Genomic DNA, 15962 nt, shown 5'->3' on the forward strand with positions numbered 1-15962 from the left:
ATTAAGAGAAATTAATGCCTCTTTTCACATTTGAAACTGGAAAAGATAATAAAGAACATTGCAATGGAAAAAAAGGACAAAAGCGTGTTGATGTTCCTTTTCTTGAGGGTTATCTTGCTTGAAGTACGTTCGTTTATCATGTGCTCAATGTGTTTGGAAAAATATCTGCATTGATCATGGACTGAGAGTATTTCATACTTAATGCAAATGATCATCCATAATCAGTCTGTCCAGCTCTGTTTCTGCTGGAGAAAAGAGAACGAGACGAGCTCGTGATAAAACAAGAATCAACATAAGCGTGGCTTTCAGAGATGGAGAACTGAGGGATTTGAAATGATGTAAAAGCAATGCTGAGATGATGTTTAATTGACCAGACAAACTGTCGTATGTATCTCTAACAGAGTTCACTGTCAAGGATGATCTATTGTGAATATCGTTTCATTATGGTTGTTGTATCGCTGTGCTGGAGTTTGTTCAAGGAAGTAGCGTGTCTATTAGCGGCTAAAGCTACAGTAACGTCTTCAGCGAGTCAGCTCGAGATCCTCTCATCTAAACTGGTTAAACCTCTCAAGCCTATAGTGAATGTTTTATAAGCAGTACACAAGCACAACCAAAACAATGTTCTTCTGCAAAATACATGCAGTTTTGTTTTTTAACCACTAGAGGGCCAAACGTTTCAGTGCACCTTTAAATGAGTGCATAATACTTTCATGTTTAACAGGTTATCTTAATTTTGGTTTGTCTAGTGATAAAGTATGTTCATGAGCTGTTTAATTCATAAAATGTAACCACAATTTATAAATAAATGGATATAAAACAGATTTCCATAAAATGATCCCATAATGGAACCTTTTAAAGTTTCTAAAAGTGTGGTTTCTATCTTTTAGAGCATTGAACATGATCTTGTAAATATTTGTATTCGATCTTTTAAAAGGCTGTGTTTGAGGAAGTGTAGCACTATTTCTTGTTTCATAAAGACAGGTTTTTACACAAGACTCTGATTTGATACAGTTCATACTTTGGATCATGATTTGTGTGCGTTATCTTCGTTATATAAGTGACCCTCTCTGTTGGATGTTAATCTGTTGTTTTTTATCTCCATTCATGGCCGTTGTTTCATAAATGCTCATAAATATCTTCATATCAGTCACTAATAATCATCAAACCCTAAACAGTGCACCGGTGAATTATTCATGCACTTCACATTTACAGTCACTCATTAGTGTGTCTATCAGTTATTGTTCACAGATTCTCTGTCCATGAACTCTCGAGTTGTTCATGATCTGATTGGTGGAGATGGTGTGTGCATCACAGAAGGGGTCAGAGGTCACATGTCTGAACTCATAAATGCCGTTTCTGTAAGTTTCCTCTGATTGATCAGCTGTGGTCTCATCATGTTCGGTGTGTGTGTGTCCGTCAGTTTTCTGCTGGTCCTGGCGTCCGTGACCTCTGGATCAGGTACAGCACACGTCTCACGCTCTTCATTAGCATTCATGTCTTCTTTTGTTTAATCTGGGGGTTTTGGACATGTTTTCTGTACAGACTGTGGGAGTGCCTTCATATGTTTTGAATACCAAAATCTTTCATTCAGCAGGGATGCATTAAAGTGATCAAAAGCGACAGTAAACATCTATAATGTTACAAAAGACGGTAACACTTTATTTTACAGTGTCCTTGTTACATATGTTACATGTACTTACCATAGTAATAACAGTAAATTATGCATAATTACATGCAACTAACCCTATAGTAAGTACATTAATATTACTCAGTACTTAAATATATAATTACACTGTAACAGTGACACCTTAAAATAAAGTGTAACCCAAAATATTTGGTTACACTTTATTTTAAGGTGTCATTGTTACAGTGTAATTATATATTTAAGTACTGAGTAATATTAATGAACTACATGTACTTACTATAGGGTTAGGGTAGGGTTTGGATGAGGGTTAGTTGCATGTAATTATGCATAATTTACTGTTATTACTACGGTAAGTACATGTTACATATGTAAAAAGGACACTGTAAAATAAAGTGTTACCAAATATTTTTATTTCATTTTATATTTATGAACTTTGTATTTATCAAATTTATTCATATTCATGATCATTTAGTGGCACCAATGCACAATAATATTATGATTGGCGGTTTATTAATAGTTTATAGTCATACTGTAGCTGCTTTATGCATCATAATATTCAGACAGACAGCAAGAAAGAGAGACGGTTAGTTGTGTAACCATCTCCAGTTTGAGCTTGTGTGTGTGTGTGACTTCTCATCTGAAGAGTGTGTGTAGGTTTGAGTTTTGAGCTGTTTTTCTGATCAATGCCCACGGATCCACTCAGTCCACACTGAAGATCCACTCCACATGAAAGCCATCACGAGTGCTTCTGAAGGGTTCCTGCGCTTCTGTCTTCACAACATCTGCTGCCTTTGATTCACACACTCGTTCTCCCTCAAGAAACATCTGAGGAGGAGCAAGTTTTTGTCCATTTGATCTCTCACTGCTTTCTGGGGGAAATTATGGAGAAAATGATCTTTCGCTCTGCATGTGAACACAACCCGCAGAACAAAACAACACGTGTGAAGACACGCATGTGATGTGTGTGTGTGTATTAGACTGTGGTCCTGGTTAACGCTACATGGACAAAATGTCCCCACAAAGAGGCAAAATATACAAACAACTCGTTGTTGTGGTGAACATTTTTGGTCTTCATGAGTAAAACAGCTTAAAAAATATACTAAGTGATGTTTTTTTGAGAATGTAAAACTGCTGAAAGTTTTGTGTGATGGGTAGGTTTAGTGGTAGGGTTAGTGTGTGTGTGTGTGTGTGTGTGTGTGTGATGGGTAGGTTTAGTGGTAGGGTTAGTGTGTGTGTGTGTGTGTGTGTGTGTGTGTGATGGGTAGGTTTAGTGGTAGGGTTAGTGTGTGTGTGTGTGTGTGTGTGTGTGTGTGTGTGATGGGTAGGTTTAGTGGTAGGGTTAGTGTGTGTGTGTGTGTGTGTGTGTGATGGGTAGGTTTAGTGGTAGGGTTAGTGTGTGTGTGTGTGTGTGTGTGTGTGTGTGTGTGTGTGTGATGGGTAGGTTGAGTGGTAGGGTTAGTGTGTGTGTGATGGGTAGGTTTAGTGGTAGGGTTAGTGTGTGTGTGTGATGGGTAGGTTTAGTGGTAGGGTTAGTGTGTGTGTGTGTGTGTGTGTGTGTGTGTGATGGGTAGGTTTAGGGGTCTGGTTAGTGTGTGTGATGGGTAGGTTTAGGGGTAAGGGGGTGTGTGTGTGTGATGGGTAGGTTTAGGGGTGTGTTTGTGTGATGGGTAGGTTTAGGGGTGTGTTTGTGTGATGGGTAGGTTAGGGGTTAGGGTTAGTTTGTGTGTGTTTGTGTGATGGGTATGTTTAGGGGTAGGGTGTGTGTGTGATGGGTAGGTTTAGGGGTGGGTGTGTGTTTGTGAGATGGGTAGGTTTAGGGGTAGGGGTGTGTGTGTGTGTGTGTGTGATGGGTAGGTTTAGGGGTGGATGTGTGTTTTTGTGATGGGTATGTTTAGGGGTAGGGTGTGTGTGTGTGTGAGATGGGTAGGTTTAGGGGTGGGTGTGTGTGTGTTTGTGTGATGGGTAGGTTTAGGGGTAGGTGTGTGTGTGTGTGTGTGTGTGTGTGTGTGTGTGTGTGTGTGTGTGTGTGATGGGTAGGTGTAGGGTAGTGTGTGAGAGAGGGTAGGTTTAGTGAGAGAGTTAGTGTGTGTGTGTGTGTGTGTGTGTGTGTGTGTGTGTGTGTGTGTGTGTGTGTGTGATGGGCAGGTTTAGGGGTTGTGTGTGTGTCTGATGGGTAGGGTTAGTGTGTGTGTGATGGGTAGGTAAAGGTTTAGGATGGTGTGTGTGTGTGAGAGAGGGTAGGTTTTAGGGGTAGGGTTTGTGTACGTGTGGTAGGTAGGGTTAGGGGTTGTGTGTGTGTGGTTGATAAATGTGTATGGGTAGGGTTGGTGTAAGGAGGGAATATACAGTTTGTACAATATAAAAACATTACGTTTATGGAGAGTTCCCATAAAACATGAAAACACAACGTGTGTGTGTCAGTTTTCCCCTTGTGGTTGCAGTAGATGCTTCAGTAGATTATATAATTATGATACAAGATCTGAAGATTACAGGTGATTTTGTTTCTCTGAGCAGTCATGAATATGATCAAACATATTCCATCTTTTCATCAACATTCCAGGAAGAACCAGACAGAGTTGTGTAGCCGATGATGTCACTGGAGATCTTTTTAAAGTCAACCTGAAATTGCATTTGCGACTGATTTTACCTCTAGAATATGCTAAACTACATTTGTTTCAGAGCCGTGCTATTTTAATATGCTATTATAGTTTTTATTAATATTTTGTATCCAGTTTTCTTACATTTTAATTTTGTCATGTGCTTTTGTCATTTTTATAAAAAATAAATAAAAATAAGAATATTTTAAACAATTAGTTGATAAATTTGTTTGTTTGCTTGAATGTATTAATGTATTGCAAGTCATTTTGGATAAAAGTGTCTGCTAAATGTGTAAGCGTAACTAATATTTCTATATAGCCTTAATTTATTTTTATTTCAATTTTAGTAGTTTTACTATTTCAACTTATTTCAGTTAGTTGCAAAAGCAACATTTCTACTTTTTGCTTGTTTGTTTTTTGTTTGTTTTGTTTTTTTACTTTAAGTTCCACAACAAATTTATCCTCCAATTCTTTAGAAAACCATAACTTGGTTCCATTAATAACCTTTAATATCCATGAAACCTTTCAATTGCACAAAAGGTTCTTTAGCTTATTAAAATATTACACATAAAAATAAAGTGTTATTAAGAATATTACTTTTAGGGTTCTTCTATGACATATCTGTGAAAACTCCTTTTGGTTCTTCCTGGCACCTTTTTTAAGCGTAGGGTTAGGGTTAGGGTTAGGGTTAGCTTTAATCAGGAGGTTTACCGAACCCAAAACCAAAACACCGATCTGAAGAACCTCCACTGAAACATCAAGAACTTCTTTTAATCTCCCCAAATCCATAAAGCAACTGAAGCAGAACACAGTTCCCGGTAAATCGAGCCGCTGAAGAACATTTATCTGTAAAAGTGATGTACAAGAGAGAGAGTTTACTTGGGAATTGTGTTTTTATGTTCATGTCTTGCACAAAACTGTGTAACATTAATATGTCTTTTCCTCTCAGTTGAAGAGGAGAACCCAGAGTTCTGGAGGAGTGCGGCTCAGAACACACTGCGTTCGGCTCTGGCCAGGAAAATCAACACTAATGTGGCCAAGAACATTGTGCTGTTTCTGGGAGACGGTGAGCAGAGGCTTTATGATCTAGATCTCATCATAATTCACCAATTTATTAATCACAGTACATTAAGACAATTGTAAGTATTCTGATATATTGTTTAACTCTGCAAACGATGCTTTATTTAAATAAATATGCATTCATTTGCATACTTTCCAGAACAGAAATATGATCATTGTATAAAGCCAAGTTCAAATTTAGTTTTTAATTTTGTTGATATATTTTAGTTAAAAGTTGTTACAGAGGGGATTTTGGATATTTTTAGCATTCCATAAATTAGAAAAATAAAAGTTTTAATGCTCTAGTTTAATTATATTTTAGGATTATTTGTACATTATAGTTTTTATTAATATTTTTTTAAATACTCTCTGTAAAAACATCAGAGAATATATATTTTTTTAAAATATTGCTATTTAGTTTTAATTGATTTTTATTTTAGTAATTTTTTTATTTATTTCCAATTAGTAATTTTAGTGCTTCAACTTAAGCTGATTTCAGTTAGCAACATTTCTTATTTTTGTTTAGATTAAGTTTTTCAACTAATATTAATTTATTTTTCAGCTTTTAGTTTTAGTTCATGTTTTTATAGTTTTAGTTAACAATTATTTTTAGTATTATTTATATACTATTATAATTTGTATTCATATTTCTAAACAGCCAAAAGAAAAAAGAAAAAAAAAACATTTTCACCACATTTTCAAGGAATAAAATGTTAACTATATTTAAGGCGAATGTTATATGAACAAACCCCTCAGTAAAAACCTTTAGAATATAGATAAGAATAAATCTGTAAATTTTGGCATATGTAAGTGCTGCTGAAGTGGAGAAAAAACTTTTTAAAGATATGTATTGTAATTGAAATCAACAGATGCAAAAAGATAAAGTACAATAAAATGAACACTTAAAAGTGTATTTATAAATGTTATATAGAAGCAAAATAGACCATCTCCACATTGACCAGTGCATGAAAAAACTATAGTTTTTACCTTAAAGCTCAGCACACTGTCCAGACCAATCAAAAAACCTCTTGCCTGACTCGCACCAGCCAATCAGATCAGGCCATTTCAGATGTTGGTGTGAAACATGATAGACTGTGAGAGTGTGTGAGTGGTTTGTGGATCTGATGGAGTGTGTGTTTTAAACAGGAATGGGTGTGACCACCATCACAGCGGCCCGTATCTTAAAGGGCCAGTTACAGAAGCGCTCTGGAGAGGAGACCGTCATGAACATGGACACCTTCCCGTATGTGGGTCTTGCTAAGGTAATACTTATTACTGTTATTATTATTAATGCTTTAAACAACTAAACAGTACAACATACATTATGGAGCCAGGGGAGCAAAGAAAACATAAATATATATATATATAAAAATAAATATATAAATAAATAAATAAATAAATAAACATTCACAAACATACAAGACCTTTGTATCATTCAAAGATTTTGAAGACAGTACACAAATGAACACTCTTACTAGCTTTTCCATTAGTACTAGATTGAAAAGTAGAAAAGTAATTTTCAAATTCTTTAAGGAATACTAAGAAAAGGGGCTTTTTGTTAGAAAACTTACACTTATGAATGTATAATAAAATTAACAAATTACAAAAGCCTTCTTATTCGCACTGTTAGCATACTTTAAATATCCAAAAATTACATTTTCAAAATGCAAAACGAATTGCTAAGGTAATAATACTGTCTTCAAACAGGTTTCCCTAAGGCTGTCATTGGCCAGTCAAACAGATAGTCCCGCCCCCAATCTCACTCCATTGGTTGAGTCAGACGTTGACATGTTGGACCCAATGGTCGGGTCAATGTTTCAAAAGTGTCAGTGTTTCACTCTTCAGGACGTCAAAACGTTGTTTCAGTAGTATTTATATACTATTATAGTTTTTATTAATATTTTAATTTGCTTTTATTTGTATATTTTCATATTTGCTTTTTTTTTAAATATTACTATTTAGTATTATTATAATTTTATCTGCTTTTGTTAGTTTATTTCCAGTTAATCATTTTAGTGCTTCAACTTATTTCAGTTCACTGCCAAGGCAGCATTTTGTTTACTTAATGTAATACTTGAGTACATTTTATGTCAAATTTCAGCTTAATTTCAATTAACTTTTTTTTTTACTAGTTTGTTTTATTTTCTGATCATTTTAGTATTATTTATATACCATTAGAATTTGTATTCATATTTTGAATTAGCTGAAAATTGTCAAATAAATGAAATTGTCATTTTTATTTACCTTTTTTTTTTTTTTTTTTTTTTTTTTTTATACTGTCATAATTTTATTAGAATTATTTTTTTTATTTTTTTGAGTTAGACATTTTAATGCTTCAACTTATTTCAGTTCACTGCCATGGCTGCATTTTCGTTCAGTTTAAGTTAATCTAATACTGATATTTTATAATATTTCAGCATTATTTCGATTAACAATGTTTTTTTTAATAGTTTTAATTACTGATATTAACTCTGCATCAATCTGCCAAAGGCTTATAGTGTGTGTTTGTAGGTTTACTCAGTGGATTTCCAGATTCCTGACAGTGCAGCGACAGCTACAGCGTATCTGTGTGGAGTGAAAGCTAACCTGAACACAGTCGGCGTGAGCGCAGCCGCTCGTAACGGTGTGTGTCGCTCGCAGAAGGGCAACGAGGTCACGTCTATCCTCAGATGGGCTAAAGACGCAGGTACAGCAACACACCATCACACTCTTACAAAAGCAAACTGACACGCAAACACAAAGCTTTCTGTTTCCCTCAAAGATTACACAGCCAACATTCTCACTTTGAGTTTGTCTGAGTGTGTGTCAGGTGTGTGTTTATCTGAGTGTGTTTCAGCAGGTGTGAGTTTATCTGAGTGTGTGTCAGCAGGTGTGTGTTTATCTGAGTGTGTTTCAGCAGGTGTGAGTTTATCTTCTCTCCTTCTAAATATTATCTTCTATCTAAGCCATAAACACAGAACAGTGCTGATACAAAGTGTGTGTGTGTGTGTGTGTTATTGTGTTTTCAAATAGTAAATACTTTATTATTTCCCAAACTAGGGTTTGTGAGTTGATGTAAAAAAAACACACACAAATACCTTGCTACAACTGAATATGGCGGTATTTGAATCTGTCTTTTATTTGATAAAGTTTGCATCATAATCGGTTACTTTCCTGTTTATTTCTGTGAAGCTGCTTTGAAACATGACTTGACTGACTTAACCTGGCATTATGTACATTATCATAACATTATTGTCAGGAGAGAGAGTGTTTCTGTTGTATATTTTGGTCATATTTCATGCGTCTCATCCTCCTGTAAGCGTGTGTTTTGCAGTTGAAGTGTGTATTTCCATCTGAAAATGCTTCAAATGTCAAGCTCATCAATCATCCATTAAATCTACTGTGCTAAATTAATTCATTTATCTTCTTTCTCATTTCATTCATGATCACACTGAATAATTCAAGATTTTAAAAATAAATTTCATTCATCGTTGGCTGGTTTTCATGATGGACGTTGTATTACAAAATGCTCTAATAATCTCCATATCAGATCATTACCAGCAGCAGTCGTTTGCAACAAAGAAACCACTAACTGATCGTTCTGTGCTAATTTTAGACTAATAATTTAGACAATATTTAATATTTAATTTTAATTTAATCTAGCGCTTTGGGTATGAGAACATTAAAATGTATTATTATTTTTAGACTAATTTAGTCTGTTACAACCAGGCCAAGACCTGATGAATTTGTGATGAAAAAAAGTGTATAATTTAATTAATTAAAAAATTTCACAAAAAAATAAAAACATGTTGAACAAAAACACTGTGTGGTTGACTGATAATAATAAATAAAAAAATGTAAGAAATGTTTTTCATTTCTTCAAAAAAAATTCTTCAGTCCATATTAGATGAGTAATATTTTAGGGCTCTAACAGATTTAAAGACGAAACGTTGCATGCCATTGTTATTGACAGTTTTTTCAAATACTAGCAATACTTTATAGTGTTTTCCATATAATCACCTGAATGCTGCTGTAAATGAACAGAACTAAAGGATGAGATTTTTTTTATATCTAGCAGGATTTTAACACTAATAAATAAATATTTATTAATGTTAAAAATCCTGCTGAAAATACAAATTATTAAGAGCATAAAAGCCCGTTCACACCAAGGACAATAACTGTAATGATCAAATTTGGCACACAGATGGAGGACAGTCTGAACATTAAACACACCAATTTTGGAGTATCTGACTCAATCGCTCTAGCGCCACCAACTGTCCAAAGTTGCACTTATGTTTAAGTGAACCTTTTGAACCGTAAAGGCTAGAAACAAAATAATTTTCCCTCTGATTCCTTGACTCAAGGAATGACAATTCAGACGACAATACAATATTTACAAAAAATTTCCGTCATGGCAAGACGTTATTCAAATCTTTTTAATAAACCAAACCGTTCTCCAATAACACCCAAACGAATTCAACAAAGAGCTCCTCAAAATGGATGCGAGGCTATATCTCCACAAAGCTTTAGCGTAATGTGACAACTCTTGGTACATGTCATCACGAGCATGATCTGAGGCTATGCTTGCAGCGTTTCAGCACAGCGCCACCTACTGGTCAGGAGATATGCAAATTTTCACTTATATTTTCGTTATTTTTGCTTGTAACTGCTGAACAGTTTGCCTAAAAATCATAAAACTGGTTTCTTTTGCTTTAGTGCTACATACAGAGTCGAATGACACCCAATTTTAGTGTGTTGGACATCGGCCATTTTGAATTTAGTTGTAAAAGGCTGTATTTTACGATTGCATTAGCGCATTGTTACGAACTCTGTAATAGTCATCGGAACCATGTCCTAAAGTTGCTCACAGTTTCGGAACAGTGCCACCTTGGGGTCAAAATTTAAGATGAAATTTCCAAAAATGCTCATAACACTTGATTAATTTTGCCTATTCTAACGAAACTTAATAGATTCTTTGAGTCATAAAGAGAACAGTGATGTAAATTATGGCATATTTTGTCGAAAACGCTGTCCGCCATTTTGAATTTCTTTGAAAACCTACTTTTTCAAGCACCTCCTAGACCGTTTGTCCAACTTTCACCAAAATTGGCACAGATCATCTTCAGATCATGCTGGCAAAAATATATTAAACTTTTTTTGATTGACCAAACCGTTCTTGAATAACTCGTCTACAAACTTAATGGCAAACTGATTCTAAGGCTGTAACTCTGCAAGACTTTGGCATATTGACACTTTGTATGTATGTCACCTCACACTGACCACACAAAATCAATTTCATAACAGCGGCACCAAAAATAAGCAATTCAATCATATTAGTAGTGATCGTATTAGTTTTCTCAGCCATTTTGCCTAAAAAAAATCTAAAAATGTCTTTAATTACTCATTGTTGCAGTTAATCTGAAGCTACAAGCCATGTTTGCTTAACTCATCATGCCTTTTTTGAGTTTGGCCCATTAATTGCTGCTTGCAGCTATATTTATTAATATAATTATCGTTCTTGGTGTTTTTGGTGTCTCTTAAGGGAAGTCTGTGGGTATAGTGACGACCACCCGTGTTCAACACGCCACTCCTGCCGCTTCATACGCTCACAGCGCCAGCAGAACCTGGTACAGCGACTCTGACCTGCCGACTTCTGCCGTCACCGGAGGGTGTGTGGACATCGCCTCACAGATGCTCAGAAACACGGATATAGATGTGAGTGTGTGAGGGAGAGGTGTGACCCTATAGGTGTGTTCATGAAATGTCATTATTGCTGTTATTGATCAGATCACATGTAAACGTAAACTCTAGAGCGAAACTAGACTGTGTGCAGGAAGATATTCATCCTTTCATCCATATCCATCCATCCTTATCCATTCACCTATTCATCCATCCATAACTATCCATATCCATATATCCATCCATCCATATTCATCCATATTCATCCATATTCATTGTAATTGATCAGATCACATGAAAACGGAGCCTGTATCATAAACTCCAGAGTAAACCGATGACTGTGTGTGCAGGTGATCATCGGAGGAGGTCGGAAGTACATGACGCCTAAAGGGTTTCCCGACCCGGAGTATCCCGCAGACCTGAGCGCACAGGGACAGAGAAAAGACAACAGAAGCCTCATCGATGAGTGGCTGAGCATGAAGGAGGGAAAGGTAAAGAGAGAGAGAGAGAAGCAGAAGAGCGTTCACAACACATTTGACTTCATCTTGTGAAATATCTCCAGGAGAAACATGAAATTTAGCAAGTGAGAAACACAGAAGGTAGGACTTGATTGGATGGATTTTAGAAGTGCAATGCGCAATATGGGGGAATAAGTCCCGCCTTCTAAATAAAAGAGCCAATTGGCAATTGTCAAAGTCATCACATGACTGCAAATGACTGCAAATGCGCTGGGCCAGCCTGAAAAGGACAGTTTTTTGGCATGATTGGAGCATTTAGAAACAATATTTATGAGACAGTTATTGTCAGACAACAGTCAAACTTGGTAAACAGCTTTGGAGAATATGATGTTTCCCCATTCAAAGAGAGAGGCGTCACTTGCATGACTGAAATAGCTGTGCGAGAGGCGTTTCAAAGATGGCCGCCGACTGAAATGACTTCCTTTAATGGGACTTTGCCTTGGCGTGTTTGTGCAGGTTGCGAGATACGTGTGGAATAAAAGAGACTTTGACGCTGTGGATCCTGAAAAGACTGATTATCTGATGGGTACGAGTTCTTCATTCAGACCAGAGACACATGAACCCGAAGGGTTTGAGTTTCTGAACCTGAGGAACTGAGATCATGAGCTTTATGCCAGTCTAATTGTAGTATTATTTATAAGCTATATAGATACTAATATTTTGAATTACTTTAGCTTTTTGTATTATTTGATTTCAGCTTTATTTAAATTAAATTAACCCTAACTATAAAGTGTTTTAATAGTTTTAGTTTTAATTAACAGTAATAATCCTGTTTCATGAGTTCATGAGTTGCCATGAGTTTCAAGGTCTTGTGAATGAAAAATAGTGAATGTTCCCCCTCTCTGTCTCTCTAGCCCTCTTTGAGCCTGGTGATCTGAGGTTTGATGTGGAGAGAGACCCCAGCATGGATCCTTCCATCTCAGAGACCACAGAGAAAGCCATTCAGATCCTGAAGAAAAATCCCAAAGGATTCTTCCTGCTGGTAGAAGGTCATCAACTGACAAACAACCAATCCATCAAACGAATAACCAATCAATGAAACCAAAAACAAACCAATCATCCATCCGTCCATATACATCCATTCATCCATCTATCCATCCATCCATTTTCTTTCATCCATCCATCCATATTCATACATCCAACCATATTCATACATCCATTCCAACCATATTCATACATCCATTTATTAATATTCATACATTCACCCATCCATATTCATACATCCATCCATGCATATTCATCCATCCAACCATATTCATCCATCCATCCATATTCATACATCCATCCATATTTATCCATTCATCCATATTCATCCATCCATCCATCCATATTCAAACATCCATCCATATTCATACACCCATCCATATTCATGCATCCATCCAAATTCATGCATCCATCCAACCATATTCATACATCCATCCATATTCATACATCCATCCTTCCACATCCATCCATGCATATCCATCCATATCCATCCATCCAAGTAAAATAATCTGAATGAAATCTGAGCGGATTTTGATCAAATCTTAAAAATGGGGTGTTCAAAAGAAAAAACTGAAACTTTTTGAACAACTGAGCCGAGGTGTAATACCTGTAATTTAGCACTGATCAATCAGATTTGGTCTTGGTGTGGTTTCACAGGTGGCCGTATTGATCAGGGACATCACGAAAGTCGCGCGTCCATGGCTCTGCATGAGGCGGTTGCTCTTGATGAAGCTGTAGCTCGCGGACTGGAGCTGACCAATGAGGAGGAGACTTTAACAGTCGTCACGGCTGACCACTCCCACGCGTTCACCTTTAACGGCTACCCGTTCAGAGGGAACAGCATTCTGGGTACGTTTCTGTTTGTGTGCGCATCTGAGGCCATGTCCACATTAATACGTTTTCATTTGAAAATGCATCTTTTTCTTTCCATTGTAGCCTTCCGTCCACACTGAGACAGCGTTTTTATGAATGAAAACTAACCTTTTTTAAAACGCTCTCCAAAGCGGATACATTTTAAAGCGCCGTTTTCGCTTTGTAGTGGACTGTCAAAACGGAGGTATTTAAAACTGATGACGTCAGTTTAGTCATGTGACGCGTATTGTACCAATAGATATTCATGTTTATTACAGTATTGTGCCTGTTATGTGCTGTTCACTCTCACACTGTTGCTAGAATATGTTGCTTCACACACTCTTCATATCACAGTCCTGCAAACATGACAGAATTTACACACATTTGCTGTCCTGCGGTGAAACATGAGAGAAGTTTCGTTTTAGACCAAACATATAATAGTGAGTGAGAGCGATCTGGACACATCAGTGAATGCTGAGATATCCTGCTAAATAACGAATAAATGCGATAACTTTATTATTTACTTTTCCGTCTGTATCATCTCAGTGAGCTTCTGTGGGGGTTTACGCATGCGCAGTAAAGGTGAATTTAGTGTTTGCGCTAGTGTGGACGGAGAGCGTTTTCAAATGTATCGGGATTAATGTAGTTTACTACATTATGGGTTTCTCAAACTCGGTCCTGGAGGGCCGCTGTCCTGCACAGTTTAGCTCCAACCCTGATCAAACACACCTGAGCAAGCTAATCAATGTCTTCAGGATCACTAGAAACTCACAGCTAGGTGTGTTTGATCAGGGTTGGAGCTAAACTGTGCAGGACAGTGGCCCTCCAGGACCGAGTTTGAGAAACCCTGATGTAGACGAAGCGTTTTTAGGGGCGTTGTGGCACAAAAATGTTGTTACGGGTCTCCTAATGGTTCCAATAATCCTCACTTGTCAATCATCTGTTGTTTCTCAGGTAAATCTCCAATCTTCGCCTCAGACTTTTTACCCTACACGACTCTAATGTACGGGAACGGACCGGGACACAAAATCGTCGACAACAAGCGTCCAGACCTCCGCGGTGTCGACACCGGTAAGAAAATCAGCACAAACAAGTGTCCATTACTTCAATGAGCTCATTGTTTCTGCATTACATTGCTAAATTAATACTTTTTTCGCTAACTGTAATTTTTATATATGTACATTACCGAAAAGCATAACTTAGACAGTTAGCTCTGATAACAGACTCTAAATTGTAATGTGGACTCATGCGTTTTCTGTAAAGCTGCTTTGAAATGATGTGCATTGTGAAAAACGCTATACAAATAAATGTGAATTGAACCTAGCTCGCTGAAAACACTGATGTTGTGTGAGTATTTATTCTGGTTCTCTCTCTCTCAGCCGATAAGGATTACGTTCAGCAGTCGGCCGTCCCGCTGGATACTGAGACCCACGGTGGGGAAGACGTGGCGCTGTTGGCCCGCGGCCCCATGGCTCATCTCTTCCAGGGCGTTTATGAGCAGAACTACATCGCTCACGCCATGGCTTACGCGGCCTGCGTCGGTGCCAATCAGCAACACTGCGCTGCGACCGCTGAGCCTGATGGGATTCCCTACACATCCACTGACCCGGGAAGCTCCGCCCCCGACACGCCCCTCTGCGCCATGGCGACGGTGATCCTGAGCGTGTTAATGAGTGTTTTACTGCACTGAGAGAGAGACAGCAGCAGATATTCACCAAACAATCAGAATTTGAGAATGTGAAAACCGCTTATGACAAAAATTCCCAGGCAAAGCAAGAACTGATAAGAATGTAAATGTGTCCCTTGAAATGCAATGTAAGTCACTTTGGATAAAAGCGTCTGCCAAATGCATAAATGTAAAAACACTGCAGGGAAAAACTTATTTTCTTATGCACTGGTCAGTTTCGAGCTCTAGTTTGCTTCCATACCATGTTAGACTATTGGAAATAAAACATTCGAAATACGCGCAGCTTTGTTTGATGCGTTGACGTAATTTCCACTGAAACAGGAAGCTGAGGCGGGACATATTGAATGGCTCCTCCCCCTTTTCAAACAGCCAATAGCGTTTAGTTTACCTCACAGACTGCGAGTAGTACTTGACAGCACCATGGAAGCGAATCCGAGCGCTGATGATACTCTGGATTCAATAGTCGAGATGTGAATAAATTCTAGCCGTTTCATTCTTAACCAGCGTACAGTTGGAAAACTGAATAGAACTCGAGCGTTCGAGCAACCGAACACACACTCACACACATACACACACATATTGCTCCGTCAGGTGTCAACGCTCGCTTTTAGCCAGGTGGTGTTTATAGCGTAGGGGGCGGAGCTTTAGATTCTAGAGAGCATTTGATTGGACAGAAGATGTGATGAGAAGCTGAAGTCTGCCGGTGATGTCATAAAAATCCCTGATCCATTTTAGCGGAAGAAAGAGACTGTAAGTTTTGAATGCTTATATCTCATAAATGCGAATTTTGTCATTGTTTTGGAGCACACCAGCTTATTCATAACCTTAAGGGTTACATACAGTATATTTATACTAAAAGCTAAAAAACGTACATTTTGATTTTAGGGGGCCTTTAAGTGTTTATTTTAGTAGCTACACTTTATCTGTTTGCGTCTGTAAAGCGTTTTCACTCAGTAGAAAAG

At 37.4% G+C, this 15962-nt stretch overlaps 1 protein-coding gene across 1 annotated transcript; it reads left to right on the forward strand.

Annotated features, from left to right (window-relative positions):
- The first annotated feature begins 1315 nt into the window (after positions 1-1315).
- On the forward strand, positions 1316-15281 carry alp3 (alkaline phosphatase 3). The gene is made up of 11 exons (XM_084419701.1): positions 1316-1458; positions 5192-5308; positions 6448-6563; positions 7813-7987; positions 10823-10995; positions 11310-11450; positions 11934-12003; positions 12332-12466; positions 13119-13310; positions 14268-14384; positions 14693-15281. The coding sequence occupies exons 1-11, from the start codon at positions 1395-1397 to the stop codon at positions 15001-15003; spliced, it is 1611 nt and encodes a 536-aa protein (XP_084275827.1). The 5' UTR covers positions 1316-1394; the 3' UTR covers positions 15004-15281.
- Positions 15282-15962: the final 681 nt, after the last annotated feature.

The sequence above is a fragment of the Rutilus rutilus genome (assembly GCF_951802725.1).
Source record: "Rutilus rutilus genome assembly, chromosome: 9".
In the NCBI taxonomy this organism is placed as follows: domain Eukaryota; kingdom Metazoa; phylum Chordata; class Actinopteri; order Cypriniformes; family Leuciscidae; genus Rutilus; species Rutilus rutilus.